Source organism: Nicotiana sylvestris, chromosome 5 (assembly GCF_000393655.2).
Source record: "Nicotiana sylvestris chromosome 5, ASM39365v2, whole genome shotgun sequence".
NCBI lineage: Eukaryota > Viridiplantae > Streptophyta > Magnoliopsida > Solanales > Solanaceae > Nicotiana > Nicotiana sylvestris.
In genome coordinates, this window is record NC_091061.1 from 87,281,630 (window position 1) to 87,299,822 (window position 18,193).

At 36.7% G+C, this 18,193-nt stretch overlaps 1 protein-coding gene across 2 annotated transcripts; it reads right to left on the bottom strand.

Annotated features, from left to right (window-relative positions):
* Nucleotides 1-3,849: 3,849 nt before the first annotated feature.
* LOC104241997 (alpha-soluble NSF attachment protein-like) lies at nucleotides 3,850-16,393 on the bottom strand. 2 transcript variants are annotated; one of them, XM_070174067.1, is made up of 8 exons: nucleotides 16,194-16,393; nucleotides 8,780-8,829; nucleotides 8,623-8,695; nucleotides 8,024-8,103; nucleotides 7,248-7,399; nucleotides 6,551-6,710; nucleotides 6,422-6,469; nucleotides 3,850-4,164 (listed from the first exon to the last, which is right to left on the bottom strand). In XM_070174067.1, exons 4-8 carry the CDS (start codon nucleotides 8,069-8,071, stop codon nucleotides 4,144-4,146), a joined length of 429 nt encoding a protein of 142 aa, XP_070030168.1. In that variant the 5' UTR covers nucleotides 8,072-8,103; nucleotides 8,623-8,695; nucleotides 8,780-8,829; nucleotides 16,194-16,393; the 3' UTR covers nucleotides 3,850-4,143. The 2 variants fall into 2 exon arrangements, with proteins under 2 accessions (XP_070030168.1, XP_070030169.1); XM_070174068.1 differs by having other exon boundaries at nucleotides 16,169-16,393.
* Nucleotides 16,394-18,193: the final 1,800 nt, after the last annotated feature.

Genomic DNA, 18,193 nt, shown 5'->3' on the forward strand with positions numbered 1-18,193 from the left:
GCAAGGGTCGTTTGGAGAAGATGACTAACAGGGGGGGGGTCTGTATTGTTTTTGCTCAAACGCAGGACGATGGGGTCCCTTCCCAAAAGCTGCGCCGATAGTCTATTTTTTTCAGCTTTTCGTTCTTTTAGCTATTCCCCGCTTTTTTCATTCTTTAGGTGTTAGCTTGTTTATATACATAGGTCTAGGTTAGTGGTAGGGTTTTAGGTTAAGGGGGTATGTGCCTAGGAATTATGGGCTTAAAAATTATGGGCTAGGTCCAAAATTAGGCCTAACAATGGTTGCTCGAGCCCAAGCTCTATTCTTTCGCTGCGAACGAGATTAAAAATACAGGCCCATTTATTAATTATTCCTACTATTCAAATAATTATTAAAATAAAACTAATCATTAAAACAAATCTATTTTTGGTATTTTCAAATATCATATTAAAATAAAAATACGATACTATTGTTGTGTATATATTTTTAAGATATTATTTTTAGATTAAAAATGACTACAAAACATTAATGAACCTATTTTTTGTTTTCTTGTAATAAATAAAGTAAAAAGAGCTAAAATTACTTAAAATATCTATATTATGCCTAAATTAAATATTTTATGCTAATATATAAAAAATCTTGGGAAGGGTCAAAAATCACATGTCTACAACAAGTTGTCCTTCATATTGCATTGTCACGACCCTAACCCCGAACCCAGTCGTGATGTCGCCTCTCGTGAAGACAAGGACAGCCAGTTCAACCCAACTCAACTTTTAAAGCAGTTAATCAACATAAAAATAGTCTAAACATGATTTAAACAATACTAAATAGTGGAAATATCGATAACAATGTGGAAAGTCCAACCCGACACAACTCTAACCGGGGTGTCACAAGTCACGAGCATCACTAAACCATAATACTAGTCTGCTAAAGTCATAAATTACTACAAGTGTTTGAAAGGAAACAGAAATGATAGAGAAGTAGAGACACGGGGCTGCAGACATCAACAACTACCTCGTAGTCTCCGAAAAACCGCCTGGAACCGGAGGAATCAGCACTCAGGAGCGGTACTAGCTACGCCTGAATCTGCACAAAGGGTGCATGGAGTAAAGTGAGTACTCCAACTTAGTGAGTTTCGCCCCTCGGGCACATCATCAATAATTTTCGCCCCTCGGGCTCAATCTCATATCACAATGGGTACCCGCGCTCACTGGAGGTGTGCAGACTCCGGGAGGGGCCCTTTACGGCCCAAGCGCAATATCAAGCCATCTCGTGGCATCAAATCTAGGCCCTCGGCCTCATATCAATCAAGCCACCTCGTGGCGTATATATCTCAGGCCCTCGGCCTCAAATCAGTATCAGTGTTTCCTCATAACTATGCCCTCAGCCTTACTCAGTCAAAGAAATACTCACAAGCCCACCGGGCATTAGTAAAACAGTATTCTTAGCCCAAAACATCATTTAAAATATCATTTAAGTCTCAAAACGGAGTAAAAATGGCTGAGTAGAAAAACAGTGAAAAATAACATGACTGAGTTCAATTAATAAGTTAAAACAGTGAGGAAATAGTAATAAAAATTCCCGAAGGGTTCAAATAGTTGGCACGAAGCCCAAATATGGCAATCAGCCCAAATCATGATGATAACATATAAGTTTCAGTCAAATACGCGGTAAAATCATCAATTGGGACGGACCAAGTCACGATCCATAATAGTACACGACCTCACACTCGTCATCAAGCGTGTGCCTCATCTCAATATAGCACTACGATGTGCGATCTGAGGTTTCAAACCCTCAGGACATCATTTACAATCATTACTCACCTCGAACCGGCTAAATCTCTAACTCGCGATGCCTTTGCCCCTCGAATCGGCCTCCACGCGCGTCGAATCTATCCAAAATCAGAACGAATACGCCATAATATGCAAAGGGAACAAAACCCAAGTGAAAACAAATACCACAAAATTCCAGAAATTGGTCAAACCCGACCCGCGGGCCCACATATCGGAATTTGACAAAATTCACAAAACTAGAATCTTTATACTCTCACGAGTCTAACCATATGAAAAGTATCCAATTCCGATACCATTTGGTCCTTCAAATCATCATTTTACATTTTTAAAAGATTTCACAATTTTCTTCCCAAATTCCATCCCAAATCACGAGTTAAATGATGAATTCAATGATAGATTCATGTACTCTAACCAAATCTAAGTTAGAATCACTTACCCCAATGAATTTCTTGAAAAATCTTCAAAAAATCACCAAAATCTGAGCTCTCTAGGTCAAAATATCAAATAAAACCCAAAACCTCGTATTTATAGAGTACCCCACAGATTTCCACCTCCGCTGACTGCACAAAATCGACCGCGGTCCGCATAAAACTAGTGCGCACAAAAACTACCGCGGTCGCACAAGCTTTCCTCTGCAGTGACAGGCTTTAGTATTTTGGCCATAACTTTCGCTACAGATGTCCAAATTGCAATATCTTTACCTTACTGAAAACTAGACACGAAGGGCTACAACTTTCGTTTTTACATCATCTCAACATTCCTTGTAGATCAAAAGATATGAACTTCCGAAGTAGGACCAGTGAAATGTTCCCCACCGCAGCCGCACTGCTTTTATGCGGTCCGCACAGCAGCTACCGCGGCCGCACTTCATTTTGTGCGGTCCGTACAGCACATACCGCGACCGCACTTCTTTTTTGTGCGGACCGCGCGGATGGGTTCCGAGGCCTGCAACCCTTCTGGACCTGCTACAACTATGATTTTCGGCCTAAAACATCCCGGAACCTACCCGGAACTCCCGGAACTTCAAACCAATTGTACCAACACATCCCATGACATCGTTCAAACTTGTTCAAAACTTCGAAATGCTCATAACAACATCAATCACCAATTTAACATAGGATTCAAGCCTAAGAACTCCAAGAACTCTTAAATTATGTTTTCGATCAAAAAGTCTATCAAATCTCGTCCGAATGACCTAAAATTTTGCACACACATCCCAAATGACACAACGAAGCTACTGCCACTCTCGGAATTCCATTCTGACCCGTATATCAAAATCTCGCCAATCAACCGGAACCGCCAAAATATCAACTTCACCAATTTAAGCCTAACTCTTCTCTACAATTCCAAAATCCATTCCGATCGCGCTCCTAAGTCACAAATCACCTCCCGAAGCTAACTAAACCATCGTAACTCACTTCCGAGCCTTCTAACACATAAGTCAACATCCGGTTGACTTTTCCAACTTAAGCCTTCTTAAAAGAGACTAAGTGTCCCAAACTTCACCAAACTCATTCCGGACTCGATCCGCCCAACCCGATACCACAAAAACACAGATAGCGAAACATAAAGAAGCTGAAATGCGGAAAACGAAACGGTAACTCATGAGACGACTGGCCGAGTCGTCACATGCATCAAATCCGGTATTCCTTGAGGAGACCGAACACATTGAGATTCACTTTCACTTCATTAGAGAGAAGATTCTCTCGGGATATATTGTTACAAAGTTTGTAAAGTGAAATGATCAACTTGCAAATATTTTCACCAAATCTCTTACTGATCCTCGTATTAGTTATATATGTAAAAAGCTTGGTACATATAATTTATATGCACCAGCTTGAGGGGAAGTATTAGAATTAGTTCATGTATAGCATCTGTTACGCCCCAAACTCGGGAGTCCTGACCGATGCTCAATCGAGTGAACCCAACTGAGCAAGCTTTATTAAACACTTTTTACCCAACTCAATATGAATAAGGAAACCACGCTTTTGTTTACTTAGACAATAGGAAAGATCGTACATTCAACATCGTTAGTTCATTTTGTATCACAACCTTAAACCATGGTTAAGTTTCCAAGATTCCATACAGTTACAATTTAGAGAAAACAAGAGTTTAGAATTACAACTTAGTCTAGGGACCCATCCAATGCCCGTACATAACCCACACAAACGTCTACGGATCCTCTAAGGATACAAAAGACAGTTATGATAATGACGGCAACAAGGTTCCGGCCATACCTCAAAAGTGGTAATTTATAACAAAAGATGTACGGCATAACCCCCTGGAAGAAAAAGGGGCTCACCAAGATTTTCTGAGAGGAGGATACTCCGCTACCTGCGATCGGCACTGTCCGCTATAGAACCACCTACATTCATTTCAAAAATATAGCGCCCTGGCAAAAGGGACGTTAGTACCATGGAATAGTACTAGTATGTATAACTAAACACCATCTTATTAGAAAGAACTATCATACAAGAACAGGGAAATCACAAGAGACAATCAAAAGCTTTAACCGGACACCACGTCATCAAATAAAAGCATCATATAACTTTCACATAATTTCCATAGCTTTAGTTTTGGGCCATTTCATACTGTTCATTACCATTCACAATACCACCGCTTGCTTGAACGGAGTCCGATCACGACCCGATCGGCTAGATTGCCTCATTTGAGACATGTACCTCAATCACAATCTCATTCTCCCTTTTCGGAATTCAATATTAGTACAATACTACCATGTGTGCGGCATGACGTCCGATCACGGCCCGATCGGCTAGGCCGCCTTACCAAGGCGTTATTCCTTTCTCATTAATCATCTCGTTTCAATCTTTATTTCACATATATCAATTCATAGGCACTTAGGGCCACAATTATCACATCAATTCCACTTTCAAAGTTAACCTTGCAATTTAGGATCATAGGCACATACAAAAGCGATTCAAGTTGTAAGCATAGCTAAGGTTTCACATAGTTGACATGACAATCTCAGTTTTAATCTTGACGTGAAGTCTAGGCATTTCAACACATGGTTCATATTCTTCGCACATCTTTTGATATCTAGAATAGTACATTGCACACATTGAGGTACACCTTTCATGTATATATAAAATTTCTAAACCAATTCATGTGAAATAACAATCAATACATTAATCAAATTTTTGTCTTACCACATTTGCATAGACACCAATGGAGCTCAATTTCTAAGAAGATGGGATTTTAGTCATACATACCTCAATAGAGCTTTCCTTAAATTCTTACAACAAGAATAACTTCGGAACTCCTAGCAACTTCGATTTATTTTATGAGAATTACAAGTTGAATCAAGAATTAGAAGGATAGTCAAGATTCTAGCTCACTAATACATTCTATCAAACACTATGTGTACATTATGTTTAAGACTCTTTTTTTGTGTAAGATTCCATCATTCCACAATCCCTCTTTTATCATTTTTAGCACATCATCTTCCTACATTCTTTCATTACCCATGCATGCAAAACAAACAACCCTCAAGTCTAAGAACTATCTTGTTAATAACCCATTTTAGCTACATTTTGGAATTAAGAGCTTGGGTGATAGGAGCTTACCTCTTGGGAAGGAGACCTAGGTGCCTCTCTTGTTAATCTTCAAGGTGGTTAAGCAAGAGTTAAAGAACAATTGATGAAGACCACTTTCTCTCCCTAGGATCCTTTCCCCCACTCTAAACTATCAAAAAAATATGCTCAAAATGGCCTAATATGGGTGTTTTAACGGAATGAAGACGGGTTTTAAAAATTAGAAATTAGAAGCCCCGACACAATCTGCGATTGCATAATGGACATGCGGCCCGCAAAAGAGACCGCAAAATGGCCCCCAAAACCTGAACAAACTGCCCGGGTATGCGACAAGAATGCGGTCCACATACCTGTTCTGCGGTCGCATAATGCACCGCAAAACTGTCCTTCGCTAAATTCCAAGGAGATTATGTGATGACTATGCGGCCCTCATATTGATTATGCGATCGCATATTTGGCCGCATATTTGACCTCAAATTAACCATCAAACTGCCTCACTCTGCGGCGACTATGCGGTCCACATACCTATTATGCGACCGCATAATGGACTGCAGAAACGCGTTTTTCTGAAAAACATAATTCCTTAACTTTTTAATGCACAGATCAATCCAAAGGGTCCGAACTGCAAGAATTTTACGAACTTCTTACACATTCCTAACTTAGCACTACGAGATTTCGAGTTTTTTGAGTAGAAATTTCACGGGGCCTTACATCCTCCCCCATTGGTATAGAAAGCTTTAGGTATATGTAAACATTGTATATAAATAAGCTATTGTAAAACACTTAAGGAACATCAATAGTATATATTTTTTCCCGTGCTTTCTCACATATAAATTAATCAGGTAATTCATCTCTAAATTATATGTTCGCTATCTGAATATCATCTTACTCTCCCTCTCATCTAGACACCATATTCAAAATTCAGATACAACTGCAAAGGTATAGATTTTCAGATCCAATTGAAATTTTATTAACTTGAAATGATACAAAAATCACCATTCCTACAAAGACAATGGAAGGATACAAGTTTAAAAGAGAAGAGCGGGGAAGCAAGATAGAGAAGAACGGTAAGGCCTAAATAGACAAGCTATGACATACCTCTAAGAATTCATACTCACGTGTACCTGAAAACGTGGGATCAAGTTCCTGCAAATGATTTACTACTTCTATTAGAAATCATGTCTGCAGATTAAAATCTTGGAGGCACAAGAGGAAGAGAGTGTGTACCTGGTAACGCTCTAATGCATTGTTAATTGCAACAACATCACCTTTACAAAGCTGGAAAATACCAGCATTAAGAAGATGCTCTCTAACTCCATATTTCAATAAGTTGTTCTTGACTGAGTCTCGTGCTATCGCCTCAAAGACCTCGGTTGCTCTCTGGAATCTGGGGGAATTTTGTGTCAGACAGTCAAGTTTTCCAGGAAGACCCAATTCTTCTTAGACGTTGAGCAATACTACAAGTTAAAATATTTGTTTATCAACATAAGTGAAGGTTCAGCGCTTTTAACATGGCATTTACAATAGAGGTCTTCCCTTTTATCAGTAGAGGTCTTTTCTTAATTCTGAACTAGTTCCGTTTTCCTAACTCTTTGATAGTAACCCCTTTTTCTACTTTCCTTTTTTTAATCCTACCGAACATGAGATTAACAGCGCCAGCATCTCCAGGGAGACTTGGATCAAGTTCAATGATTCCACAGAGAAATGTGTAAGATTAACAGGTAAGCTTAGCATCAATTTCAGATCTCCAGGATTATTTGTGTTCTGTAAGGAATTTTCTTTTATAAGTTAAAGTTCATATTTTGACCATTTTCCCTTTGTCTTACATGTGTCAATCTTTCACCGTTCAACATTGAGTTTTTCAATGACAACTATTTGAAATTCTTTATTTTAAGAAAAGCTATCATAGACCATCAATACATACCTCTCTATTTGAGCAGAGAACTCTGCAATTTTTTGCTTGCACTGATTTGCAGTTGATGTTGCATCTTCGCTCTGGAAAAGATCAGCTGCTTTCTCATAGTAAACGATAGCCTGCACCAAATTTTTCTCTTGCTCATATAAATCAGCAATTTCCTGCATACAGAAGAAGAGTACCTAGAATCATTTGATGGAAGAAGGGCCATATACTACCTCAACACGAAAATTACTCAATAAAGACCAATTCACTACACTTTCTTAATATATAAGCACCTTAAAGTGTTAAGTGCAGGATTTATTGAAGAGAGGGGAAGAAAAATAAACATTATATATGTAATACAAGAAACTGAAAAAACAGTGGTACGGATAAATGATGCGAAGGTCTACAACCACGTTAATATGAAGTGAAAATCATGTAAATCAGGTTAAATAAATATTTTGAATTTCTGATTTAGATGCAAATATGCAATTTCAAATTAATTGAAACAAATAAATTCTATAACGTCCTCTTAACAACAATATATCACTTCGCTAGTTATATTTATTGTTTCTCGTCCGTGGGCGATCACGTGCATGCCTTATAGCCTTGGTGCATGCATTGAAGGGCCGCCTAAGCACGACGAAGCACCCATCCTATGGTGCATCTAGCTTTAGGACTTAAACCGCCTCTAATGAGCCTTGACAACATTGTTTGCCACTTGAAAGTTTGATTAAGCACACAGTACGTGCATTGAGAATACCAGAATGCACATCCAGCTTCTCACGGTAATAAAGTTATACCTTGCAATATCTTGCAGACACGCTTAGTCTTCCAATCTCCAGAAACATGTTTACAGCCTGCTCTAGACAATATTTTGCCTCTGCATAATATACGTGTTAAGAAATTCTTAGCCAAAGGAGAAGCTGACAAGAAAGGAAGGGATGAACAAATAAAATGTGATGATTTCATAGAAGATAACCCCAGAAATGATCAACGATATGAGACTATAATGAAGATATACATGCTATATGAATTTTATTATCAGTTAATTATTGATGTATGATGTACCAAGACAGTTACCAAGCGGTCTACTCAGGTTCGTGGTGCTGAGCTATATATTTCAACTAGTGACATTATCTGACATTAAGAAAGTAGAGGAAATATATGGTGCAATCAACTATCACCACCTATGACCACTCAAAGATAAACTTCTCCAATGAGTTGCTTCTCCCTAAACCCATCAGCGTTTTCCTGCTGAAGGAATTCTGTAAATGCTTCTATATAAGGCAGGAATGGACTTATATCAAAATATGTCAAATACTAGTTTGAAGCACATGAAATGTTCTGCAACGCAAAAGTATTGCTCCAAAGAGAATGAGGTATGCTTTAACTTACTGACCTTTAGTATTGGTCTTCTTTTAACAATGAGCAGCATCAGCATAAGCATTAGCCGCCTCATGTTGGCTATCCAACTGTGAACATAGAGTAAAACTAACAGAATTGTATAGGAAAAGCATCAGATAGAGACATATTACAACAGGACAATAAAACACTACCTTCAGATGACAATTAGCCAATTTGACATATACCGCTCCAGCTTGATCCCCTGAAAGAAAAGCATCCGTAGATTATATGCAGTTTCTCAGCATATACGACATGGCGATGTAGCTTACAAAACCATAATCGTTTTCCCATTAGATCCTCAAGAAGTCAAAGAATCCTCGACCTCATCATGTTTAGAGACTAATGTAATTTTTCCATAATCACAACTGAATGTCAATCTTATAAAATGAGCAATTCAACCAGGAATAGAATAATTTCTTTATCTCAAATTTACATTATTTTCCATCTTTTGTCTCAAGTAACATAACCATATTCACTGTCATACACAAAGCACAGAGACGATTGGAGAAACATCAAAATCTTGTTGTGCATGTGATGTTGGGCTAAAACAGTCCAAAGATACTTTTAACATGGTGTAATATTGTTCGCTTTGGGCCAAGCTCGCACGATTTTCCCCGAAAGGCAGTACATCATTAATAGTATTAAACACCTTATAAGTAGTATTTTTTTTCCTACTTTCCACGTGGCACTTTGTTCACACACCCAACACCTAATGTTGGATTTTAAGCTATTAATGCTTAAAATAGGATGAATGGGAAACGGAGAGAAAAATAAAATATTTGAGTAATATTTGAGTTTCCCTCCTTGATTGTCCCATATGGGAAGAGGAAAAGGTTTTTGATGGGTATATAAGCAATTTCTCTTCTTCTAACTCATAAAGAGTTGAGAAGAAGGCAAGCCCCGCACCGCCGTCGTCGTCACTCGGCTTCGGATTTGGTCAAATGATCGTTTGATTAATTTTTGGACAAAATTTATTTGTTAATAGTAAATATTAACATAAATGTTATTAAATATATGGTTTAATAACAAAATATTAATATTAAAATAAATATTAATATTAAATCCAATTCAGTTATCCAATTTTCAGTTTTCTGTTTTAATATACCAGCCATCTATTTCATATTTCGTATTCTGTATTTCATATCTCTTATATTGCTGTTATTTTATTATGCATTTTTATGTTACTAATATATCGGCTCCTGTTGCTTTTTTTGAGCCGAGGGTCTCCTGAAAACAGCTTCTCTACCCTTCGGGGTAGGGGTAAGGTCTGCGTACATATTACCCTCCCCAGACCCCACTTGTGGGATTATACTGGGTCGTTGTTGTTGTTGTTGTTGTTGTTTTTGTAACAAAAAATTAACTACCCTTCAATTTTCCCTCTTTATTGTTGAGTAAATAACCATTTATGTTATGACATTTATTCTTTGGCCGTTTTGCAAAAACAGCCATTCTGAAGAGTTGCACCTCTTCAGATTTCAGCCTAACTTTGGCTATAAATACAAGTCCATTCTCTCAGATTTTCCATATGAATTTTCTGAGTTCTTCTCCTTTCTTCTGCATATTTTAACTTCAAAGAAAGCAACAGTTAGTGTGATTTGCTACCGAACTTTGTATTCGCTGAAACACTGGGGTTTGAAGTACCACTACACCAGTGTGTAATTGGTTCTATCCTGGGAGGAAATAATCCATAACCTTGGGTACTAGGAGGGGATTAAATTCTTTAAGGAAACACTGTGAATTCAGTGGGCTCGAATTGTTTTTTTTTTTATTTCGTTTACATTTTTGTTTATGTTATTTTATTTTCTCTAGAATTGTTCTACAAATACAGATTACTAACAAGCTTAAGAAATTTAATATATTTTCTGTATTTGTGTTATACTCATTGTTTTTGGAGAGTAAAACCTTTGTGGTTTGTACTCTATTAGAGATTAAAATCTACGTAATTTTAACGTTTGTGTCATTCGTTTACAAAAATGACGAATGACAACGGAAACCAAGCTATTCCGATGGTAACTGCCAATGTGCCTTAACGAGCCGAACAACACCGACAGCATTGGCATCGGCGGAGAAACCCGAAAAAATTTTCGGGATTGATTTCAAGCGCTGGCAGCAAAAGATGTTCTTCTACTTGACTACTCTAAGTCTCCAGAAGTTCATCAAGGAAGATGTTCTTGTGCTGTCCGATGAAACTCTAGAGACTGAACGCTTTCTCGTGATTGAGGCGTGGAAGCATTCAGATTTTTTGTGCAAGAATTATATTCTAAGCGGGTTGGAGGATGCTTTTTATAACGTCTACAATAGCGTGGAAACGTCAAAAGAACTGTGGATTGCGCTTGAAAAAAAAATACAAAACTGAAGATGTCGGGTTGAAGAAGTTCGTTGCTGCAAAGTTTTTGGATTACAAAATGGTAGATAGCAAGTTTGTTATTACCCAAGTCCAGGAATTGCAAGTGATTATTCACGATCTCCTTGCTGAAGGTATAAGTAGAATTAATACTAGTGTTGGTAGTATTAATTTTATTATGTTTACTAACAGAATTTTCATTGAAGGTCTTGTCATCAATGAAGCATTCCAAGTAGCAGCGATGATTGAGAAGTTGCCTCCGTTGTGGAAGGACTTCAAAAATTATTTGAAACACAAACGCAATGAGATGTCCCTTGAAGATCTCATTGTTCGGTTGAGAATCGAAGAGGACAATAAAGCTACTGACAAGAGAGGCCATGGAAACTTAACAATAATGGGAGCAAATATTGTTGAAGAGAACAAAAAGAGGAAGAAGGCTTCTGGACCGAAATACAACCCAAGCAAGAAGCGGTTCAATGGAAATTGCTACAACTGTGGAAAAGCCGGACACAAATCTACGGAGTGTCGTGCTCCTAAGAAAGACAAGAAGAAGGGTCAAACAAACATGGTTGAAAAGCATGATGATGTTGATGACTTGTGTGTCATGCTTTCCGAATACAACTTGGTGGGCAATCCTAAAAAGTGGTGGATTGATTCTGGACTTCTTGTTAAGAATGGTTTTAAATGTGTATTTGTATCCGATAAGGTTGTAATAAGTAAGAACGAGATGTTTGTAGGAAAATGTTACCTCACCGAGGGCCTTTTCAAGTTGAATGTAATGGTTGTTGAAAATAATAATAAAATTTCAGCTTCGTCTTACTTACTTGAGTCAAATGAATTATGGCATATACGTTTGGGTCATGTCAATTATAAAACATTGCGGAAAATGATTAATTTGGAAGTACTGCCTAAGTTTGAATGCGACAAATCAAAATGTCAAGTATGTGTGGAATCTAAGTATTGGAATCTAAGTATGTTAAACATCCTTATAAGTCAGTTGAAAGGAATTCAAATCCTTTAGACTTAATTCACACGGATATTTGTGACATGAATTCAATACCATCTCGCGGTGGAAAGAAGTATTTCATAACTTTTATTGACAATAGTACTCGATATTGCTATGTTTACTTGCTTAAGTAAAGATGAAGCAATAGACGCATTCAAGCAATACAATATTGAAGTAGAAACGCAACTTAACAAGAAAATCAAAATGATAAGAAGTGATAGGGGTGGTGAATATAAATCTCCTTTTGAAGAAACATGTTTAGAATATGGAATTATTCATCAAACAACGGCCCCTTACACGCCCCAATCCACTGGGATTGCGGAAAGAAAGAATCGTACATTAAAAGAGATGATGAACTCATTGTTGATAAGTTCTGGTTTGCCACAGAACTTGTTGGGGGAAGCCGTTCTTACGGTTAATCGAATCTTAAATCGAGAGCCCCATAGCAAAACACAATCCATTTCCATATGAAAAATGGAAAAGAAGGAAGCCAAACTTGAATTATTTTAAAGTGTGGGGTGTTTGGCAAAAGTGCAAGTTCCTAAACCCAAAAGGGTAAAAATAGGAACGAAAACCGTTGATTGTGTTTTCATAGGATATGCGACTAATAGTAAAGCATATCGATTTTTGGTTCGTAAATCAGAAAATCCCGACATTCATAATAACACTGTTATAGAATCAGATAATGCTGAGTTCTTTGAAAATATATATCCGTATAAAAAGGAATGTGAGTTGATTGGTGAAGGATCTAAACGACCTCGGGAAGAAACAAAAGAAAGTACATTTAATCAGGAGGATCCAAGACGTAGTAAACGTCAAAGAACGTCTACTTAATTTGGACCAGATTTTGTGACTTTTTTATTGGAAAATGAGCCTCAAACATTTAAAGAAGCTATGTCTTCTTCGGAATCATTGTTTTGAAAAGAGGCAGTCAATAGTGAAATAGAATCCATACTGAACAACCATACATAGGAATTGGTTGATCTTCCTCCTGGAAATAAACCGTTGGGTTCTAAATGGATCTTTAAGAAGAAAATGAAAGATGATGACACTATTGACAAATTTAAGGTAAGACTTGTGGTCAAAGGGTATAGACAATGAGAAGGTCTTGACTATTTCGATACATACTCTCCAGTTACAAGAATTACGTTCATACGAACGTTCGTAGCGTTAGCTACAGTTTATGGTCTTGAAATTCATCAAATGGATGTTAAGACGGCCTTCTTAAATGGAGAGTTGGAGGAAGAAATCTACATGGAACAACCTGAAGGGTTTGTGGTTCCAGGTAAATAAAAGAAGGTATGTAGACTTGTTAAGTCCCTTTACGGACTAAAACAAGCACCCAAACAATGGTATGCGAAATTTGACCAAACAATGTTGTCAAATGGTTTTAAAATAAATGAATGTGATAAACTTGTGTACATTAAAAATGTTCCAAATCACAAAGTCATTGTTTGCTTATATGTGCATGATATGCTGATAATGAGTAATGACATTGCCAACATAAATGTGACTAAGCGCATGCTAACTGGCAAGTTTGATATGAAAGACTTGGGAGTTGCTGATTTAATTCTGGGAATTAAGATCCATAGGACTTTTCAAGGTCTGTCATTGTCAGAATCTCATTATATTAAGACAGTACTTGAAAAATTCAAGCACTTGGGCTTTAAAGTTTCAAAGACTCCAATTGACGTGAATCTTGCATTAGCAAAGAACAAAGGTCAAAGCATATCACAATTGGATTATGCTCGTGTATTGGGTTGCTTAATGTACATCATGAATTGTACACGACTAGATATAGCTTGTGCTATAAGTAAATTGAGTCGATATACGAGCATTCCAAGTCAATCTCATTGGATGGCCATGAAACGAGTTTTGTGGTATTTAGTACATACCCAGGACTTTGCTTTGCACTATAGTAAATATCCTGTGGTCATTGAGGGATACTGTGATGCAAATTGGATCACCGGATCAACTGATTCCAAGTCCACAAGTGGATATGTATTCACTATTGGTGGAGGAGCGGTATCTTGGAAGTCGTCCAAACAAACTTGTATTGCCCGCTCTACAATGGAGGCTGAGTTAATAGCCTTGGATAAAGCCGGTGAAAAAGATGAATGGCTGCGGAATTTCTTGGAAGATATTCCATTTTGGCCGAAACCGTTGGCACCAATATGCATACATTGCGATAGTCAAGCGGCAAATGGAAGGGCTGGGAGCGTTATGTATAACGGTAAATCTCGTCATATACGACGAAGACATAAAACTGTTAGAAAATTACTCTATAGATGAATTATCATGATTGACTATGTAAAGTCAAGTAATAATGTGTCGGATCCACTTACAAAAGTCCTAACTAGAGAGGTAGTTGAGAAATCATCAAGGGTAATGGGACTATGGCCGAGAACAAGTCATAGTGGAGGTAACTCTACCTAGAAGATCGAAAATCCCAAGATCTAGATTCAAGGAGATCAAACAAAGTCATTAATGACGGTTCAACATTGTCAACTAAACTTTTGGTCCATTCTCGTGATGAGACAATGTTCAGTACCAAGGATAAAGCATTAAGGCTTTTTAATGATTTCTAAATTTGATACGGGGTATATCAAATAGTGTATCTACGGGATGACATGTTTAAGAATCACCTATGTAAATGTGAAGTGTTAGCCGCTTTAAGGAGAATTTTGCAAGACCAGTTCTCTATGCACTTATGAAACCGGGCAGTGTTTATGGTTGAAACGAACACAACAATGAGAACCAAAGACGGTTAAGGGTTGGTTGTATGACTTGTGGTTGTCTAGGTATACAGACGGTTCAAAGATATCAAACCTACCGATTGATCGAGTATATCCAACATAAGTTCACTACGGAAAGTTCAAAGGGAAACCTACTTATCCAGATGCAATTAATCCTTGCTTGCGAATCACACAGTTTTTCATGCATACTTCCGTGATATAGCCATTCCCATTCATGTGGTGGATTGTTGGGTTTTTAAGCTATTAATGCTTAAAATAGGGTGAATGGAAAATGAAGGGAAAAATAAAATATTTGAGTAATATTTGACTTTCCCTCCTTGATTGTCCCATGTCAGAAGAGGAAAAGGTTTTTTATGGGTATATAAGCAATTGCTCTTCTTCTAGCTCATAAAGAGTTGAGAAGAAGGTAAGCCTCGCGCCGTCGTCGCTCGCTCGGCTCGACTTCGGCTTCGGATTTGGTCAAATGATCGATTGATTAATTTTTGGACCAAATTTATTTGTTATTAGTAAATATTAACAGAAATATTATTAAATATTTGGTTTAATAACAAAGTATTAATATTAAAATAAATATTAATATTAAATCCAATTCAGTTATCCAATTTTCAGTTTTCTGTTTTTGTAACAGAAAATTAACTACCCTTCAATTTTCCCTCTTTATTATTGAGTAAATAGTCATTTATGTTATGACAATTATTCTTTGGCCATTTTGCAAAAATAGCCATTCTGAAGAGTTGCACCTCTTCAGATTTCAGCGCAACTTTGGACTTGTATTTCTCTCAGATTTTCCATACGAACTTTCTGAGTTCTTCTCCTTTCTTCCGCATATTTTAACTTCAAAGAAAGCAACAGTACGTGTGATTTGCTACCGAACTTTGTGTTCGCTAAAACACTGGAGTTTGAAGTACCACTACACCAATGTGTAATTGGTTCTATCATAGGGGGAAATAATCCATAACCTTGGGTACTAAGAGGGGATTAAATTCCTTAAGGAAACATTACGAATTCAGTGGCTCGAATTGGTTATTTTTTATTTCATTTACATTTATATTTATATTATTTTATTTTCTCCAGAATTGCTTTACAAATACATATTACTAACACCTAACACATGAATTATAAGCAAGAGTTGATCCATTCAAATATAAGAGCAGGTCCATAACATGGTAAAAGCGGCTGAGTAAATAACTCTCTTTAAATGAACAACGCTCCAGTGATTAGAACATTAGAAGAATTATGACCTTTCCACCTACTTTACACACAAAATTTTACATAAAATTAGACTTTTTCAAAACGAATTTATCAGATATTTACTTTAACCAAACAATAATCGGCATAAAAGAAACAATTGTTCAGATAACAATGAACTCGCAAAACAGAATCACGCGTTGATATATATAAGAGGAAGATTTTTATATTAAAAATGATAATTTACCATAGAGTGTAGATAAGAAACTAACAAGATTTGGCGAGTTTGAAGCAATTGGCAGCTTTATCAAAAAATTAGCAGCTAAGCTTCTTCTCAGCTTGCTTCTCAAATTCCCCTCCCTCGGCAATGTGATCCCCCATTCTGGGACAAGGGATGACGATGATCGTTGAATCAAGTGAAAATTATAAGACGAGAAACTGTGATGGAAAAGATAAGTATTAGATAAATCTACAAGAGCAATGCATGAGAGTTGGGAATGAAAAATGATTATTCAAGCATTGACGGGGCTTTACTTCTTTTATATGGAGTATTGATTATGCATAGACACGTGTGCTTGTTCTAATTAAATACGTAGCTAGTAATCACGTAGTCATATTACAATCGGTAAAGGGCTAAAAATACCTTTAACCTATTGGATTTGGCTCAAAATTGCCCTACTTTCACCTGTTGGTTCATAATTGTCCTCAACATTATATTTTGACATACAAATACCCCCACACTAACAAAAAATATAAAAAGAATTTTAAATATGGCATGGCACCATATAATTAGTCCACATGGAATTATAAATTATACTAATGACCCGCCCCACCATAAATGAACCCGACCCAGCCGTCCAACCCAATTGCTTAAAACAACCCAAATCCCCCATTGTCCTCTATCACCCTACCCGCCCCCACCCCATTTTGAGGGAACGACTTTCCTATATCTGTCATCTCTTCCTCTAGCATCAATATTTGACGAACAAGTATGAATAAATAAATAAATATTCTAATGTGTAAAGATTTAATTTTGAGATAATTTGGCAATGGGCTATTGTCTGAATCGATTCTTGGCCTTAAAATTTGATAAACAAGTTCGACTATACATTAAGAAAATCACTTCTATATCTAAATATTTGATTTGAGGTATTTTGCTCACTGACCCATTTGCAATTAATGAAGAGGGAAAACTGAAGAGGATGAAGTGATTGAGGAGAAAGAAGAATAAATTAACGGGGGGTTTGGGTTGTTTTAAGCAATTGGGTTGGACGGCTGGGTCGGGTTCATTTGTGGTGAGGCGGGTTATTTGTATAATTTTATAATTCCACGTGGACTAATTATATGGTGCTATGTCATTTTTAAAATTCTTCTTATATTTTCTGTTAGTGTCAGGGGTATTTTTAGGCCAAAATATAACGTTAAGAGCAATTATGGACCAATAGGTGGAAGGAGGGCATATTTGAACCAAATCCAACCAATAGGTTAAGAGCATTTTTGGCCCTTTTCCGTATTACAATTTACTAAATAGGGTATAAATTTAATCGATTCGGTCTATTTGGATTTCGGTTCGGATTATTCGTCTTTGGAGTTAATATAAACAAATCGATCGAGCAAAAAGATTACGTAATAATTATGATAACATGGAAAACAAGTATAAAAATTCAGCTGGATTATGAATTTTGTACAAGAAAAAAAGCTCGTTATCATTTTAGCTACTTAAGGCAAAAACTTATACTAATACGTACTCTAAAGATTAAGTAAGTCTACAGATATTTTTCAATTTATATTTTTTATGAAAATTAATTCACTAGATATTATATACAATTGTCCTACTTTAGAGCAATCTGACAACAAAATAAATCCTGGAGAAAACAATTAATTTTTTATTATCTATTAATAAATCACGGAGGAGTTTGAAAAGTGAAACAAGGGGATTTATTTGAATAGATTTGTGAAAGAATTTTTTTCTTATATTTTCTGTTAAATGTTTAAGGAAAAAAAGGAGAAAAAAATCAAAATAAATTAATAAGTTCAAAGAAAAAGTCAATAGGACCTACTAATAAACAAAAAAGAACAATTAAGTAAAGAGAAAAAAGAGACAAAAGGATCCTCATGTAATGGTCTTAAATGCACCAAACAAAAGTTTTTAAAACAATAAGCTAGGCCAGATTTGAACCCCAACCATTGGGGTGAAATTGGTGGTGCCTTACCAGTGGCACCTTGAGCCATTTTGTTATTGAGGGTGCCACTTAAAATATTTGTATACATT

What these genes read in the sequence shown, in the direction of transcription:
- LOC104241997 (XM_070174067.1), bottom strand. Translation starts at nt 8,071, where the DNA reads ATGTTTCTGGAGATTGGAAGACTAAGCGTGTCTGCAAGATATTGCAAG. An exon ending in TGTCTGCAAGATATTGCAAG is followed by an intron (nt 7,400 to 8,023) that starts GTATAACTTTAT and finishes TTCTGTATGCAG; the next exon opens with GAAATTGCTGATTTATATGA. An exon ending in ATGCATTAGAGCGTTACCAG is followed by an intron (nt 6,470 to 6,550) that starts GTACACACTCTC and finishes AATCATTTGCAG; the next exon opens with GAACTTGATCCCACGTTTTC.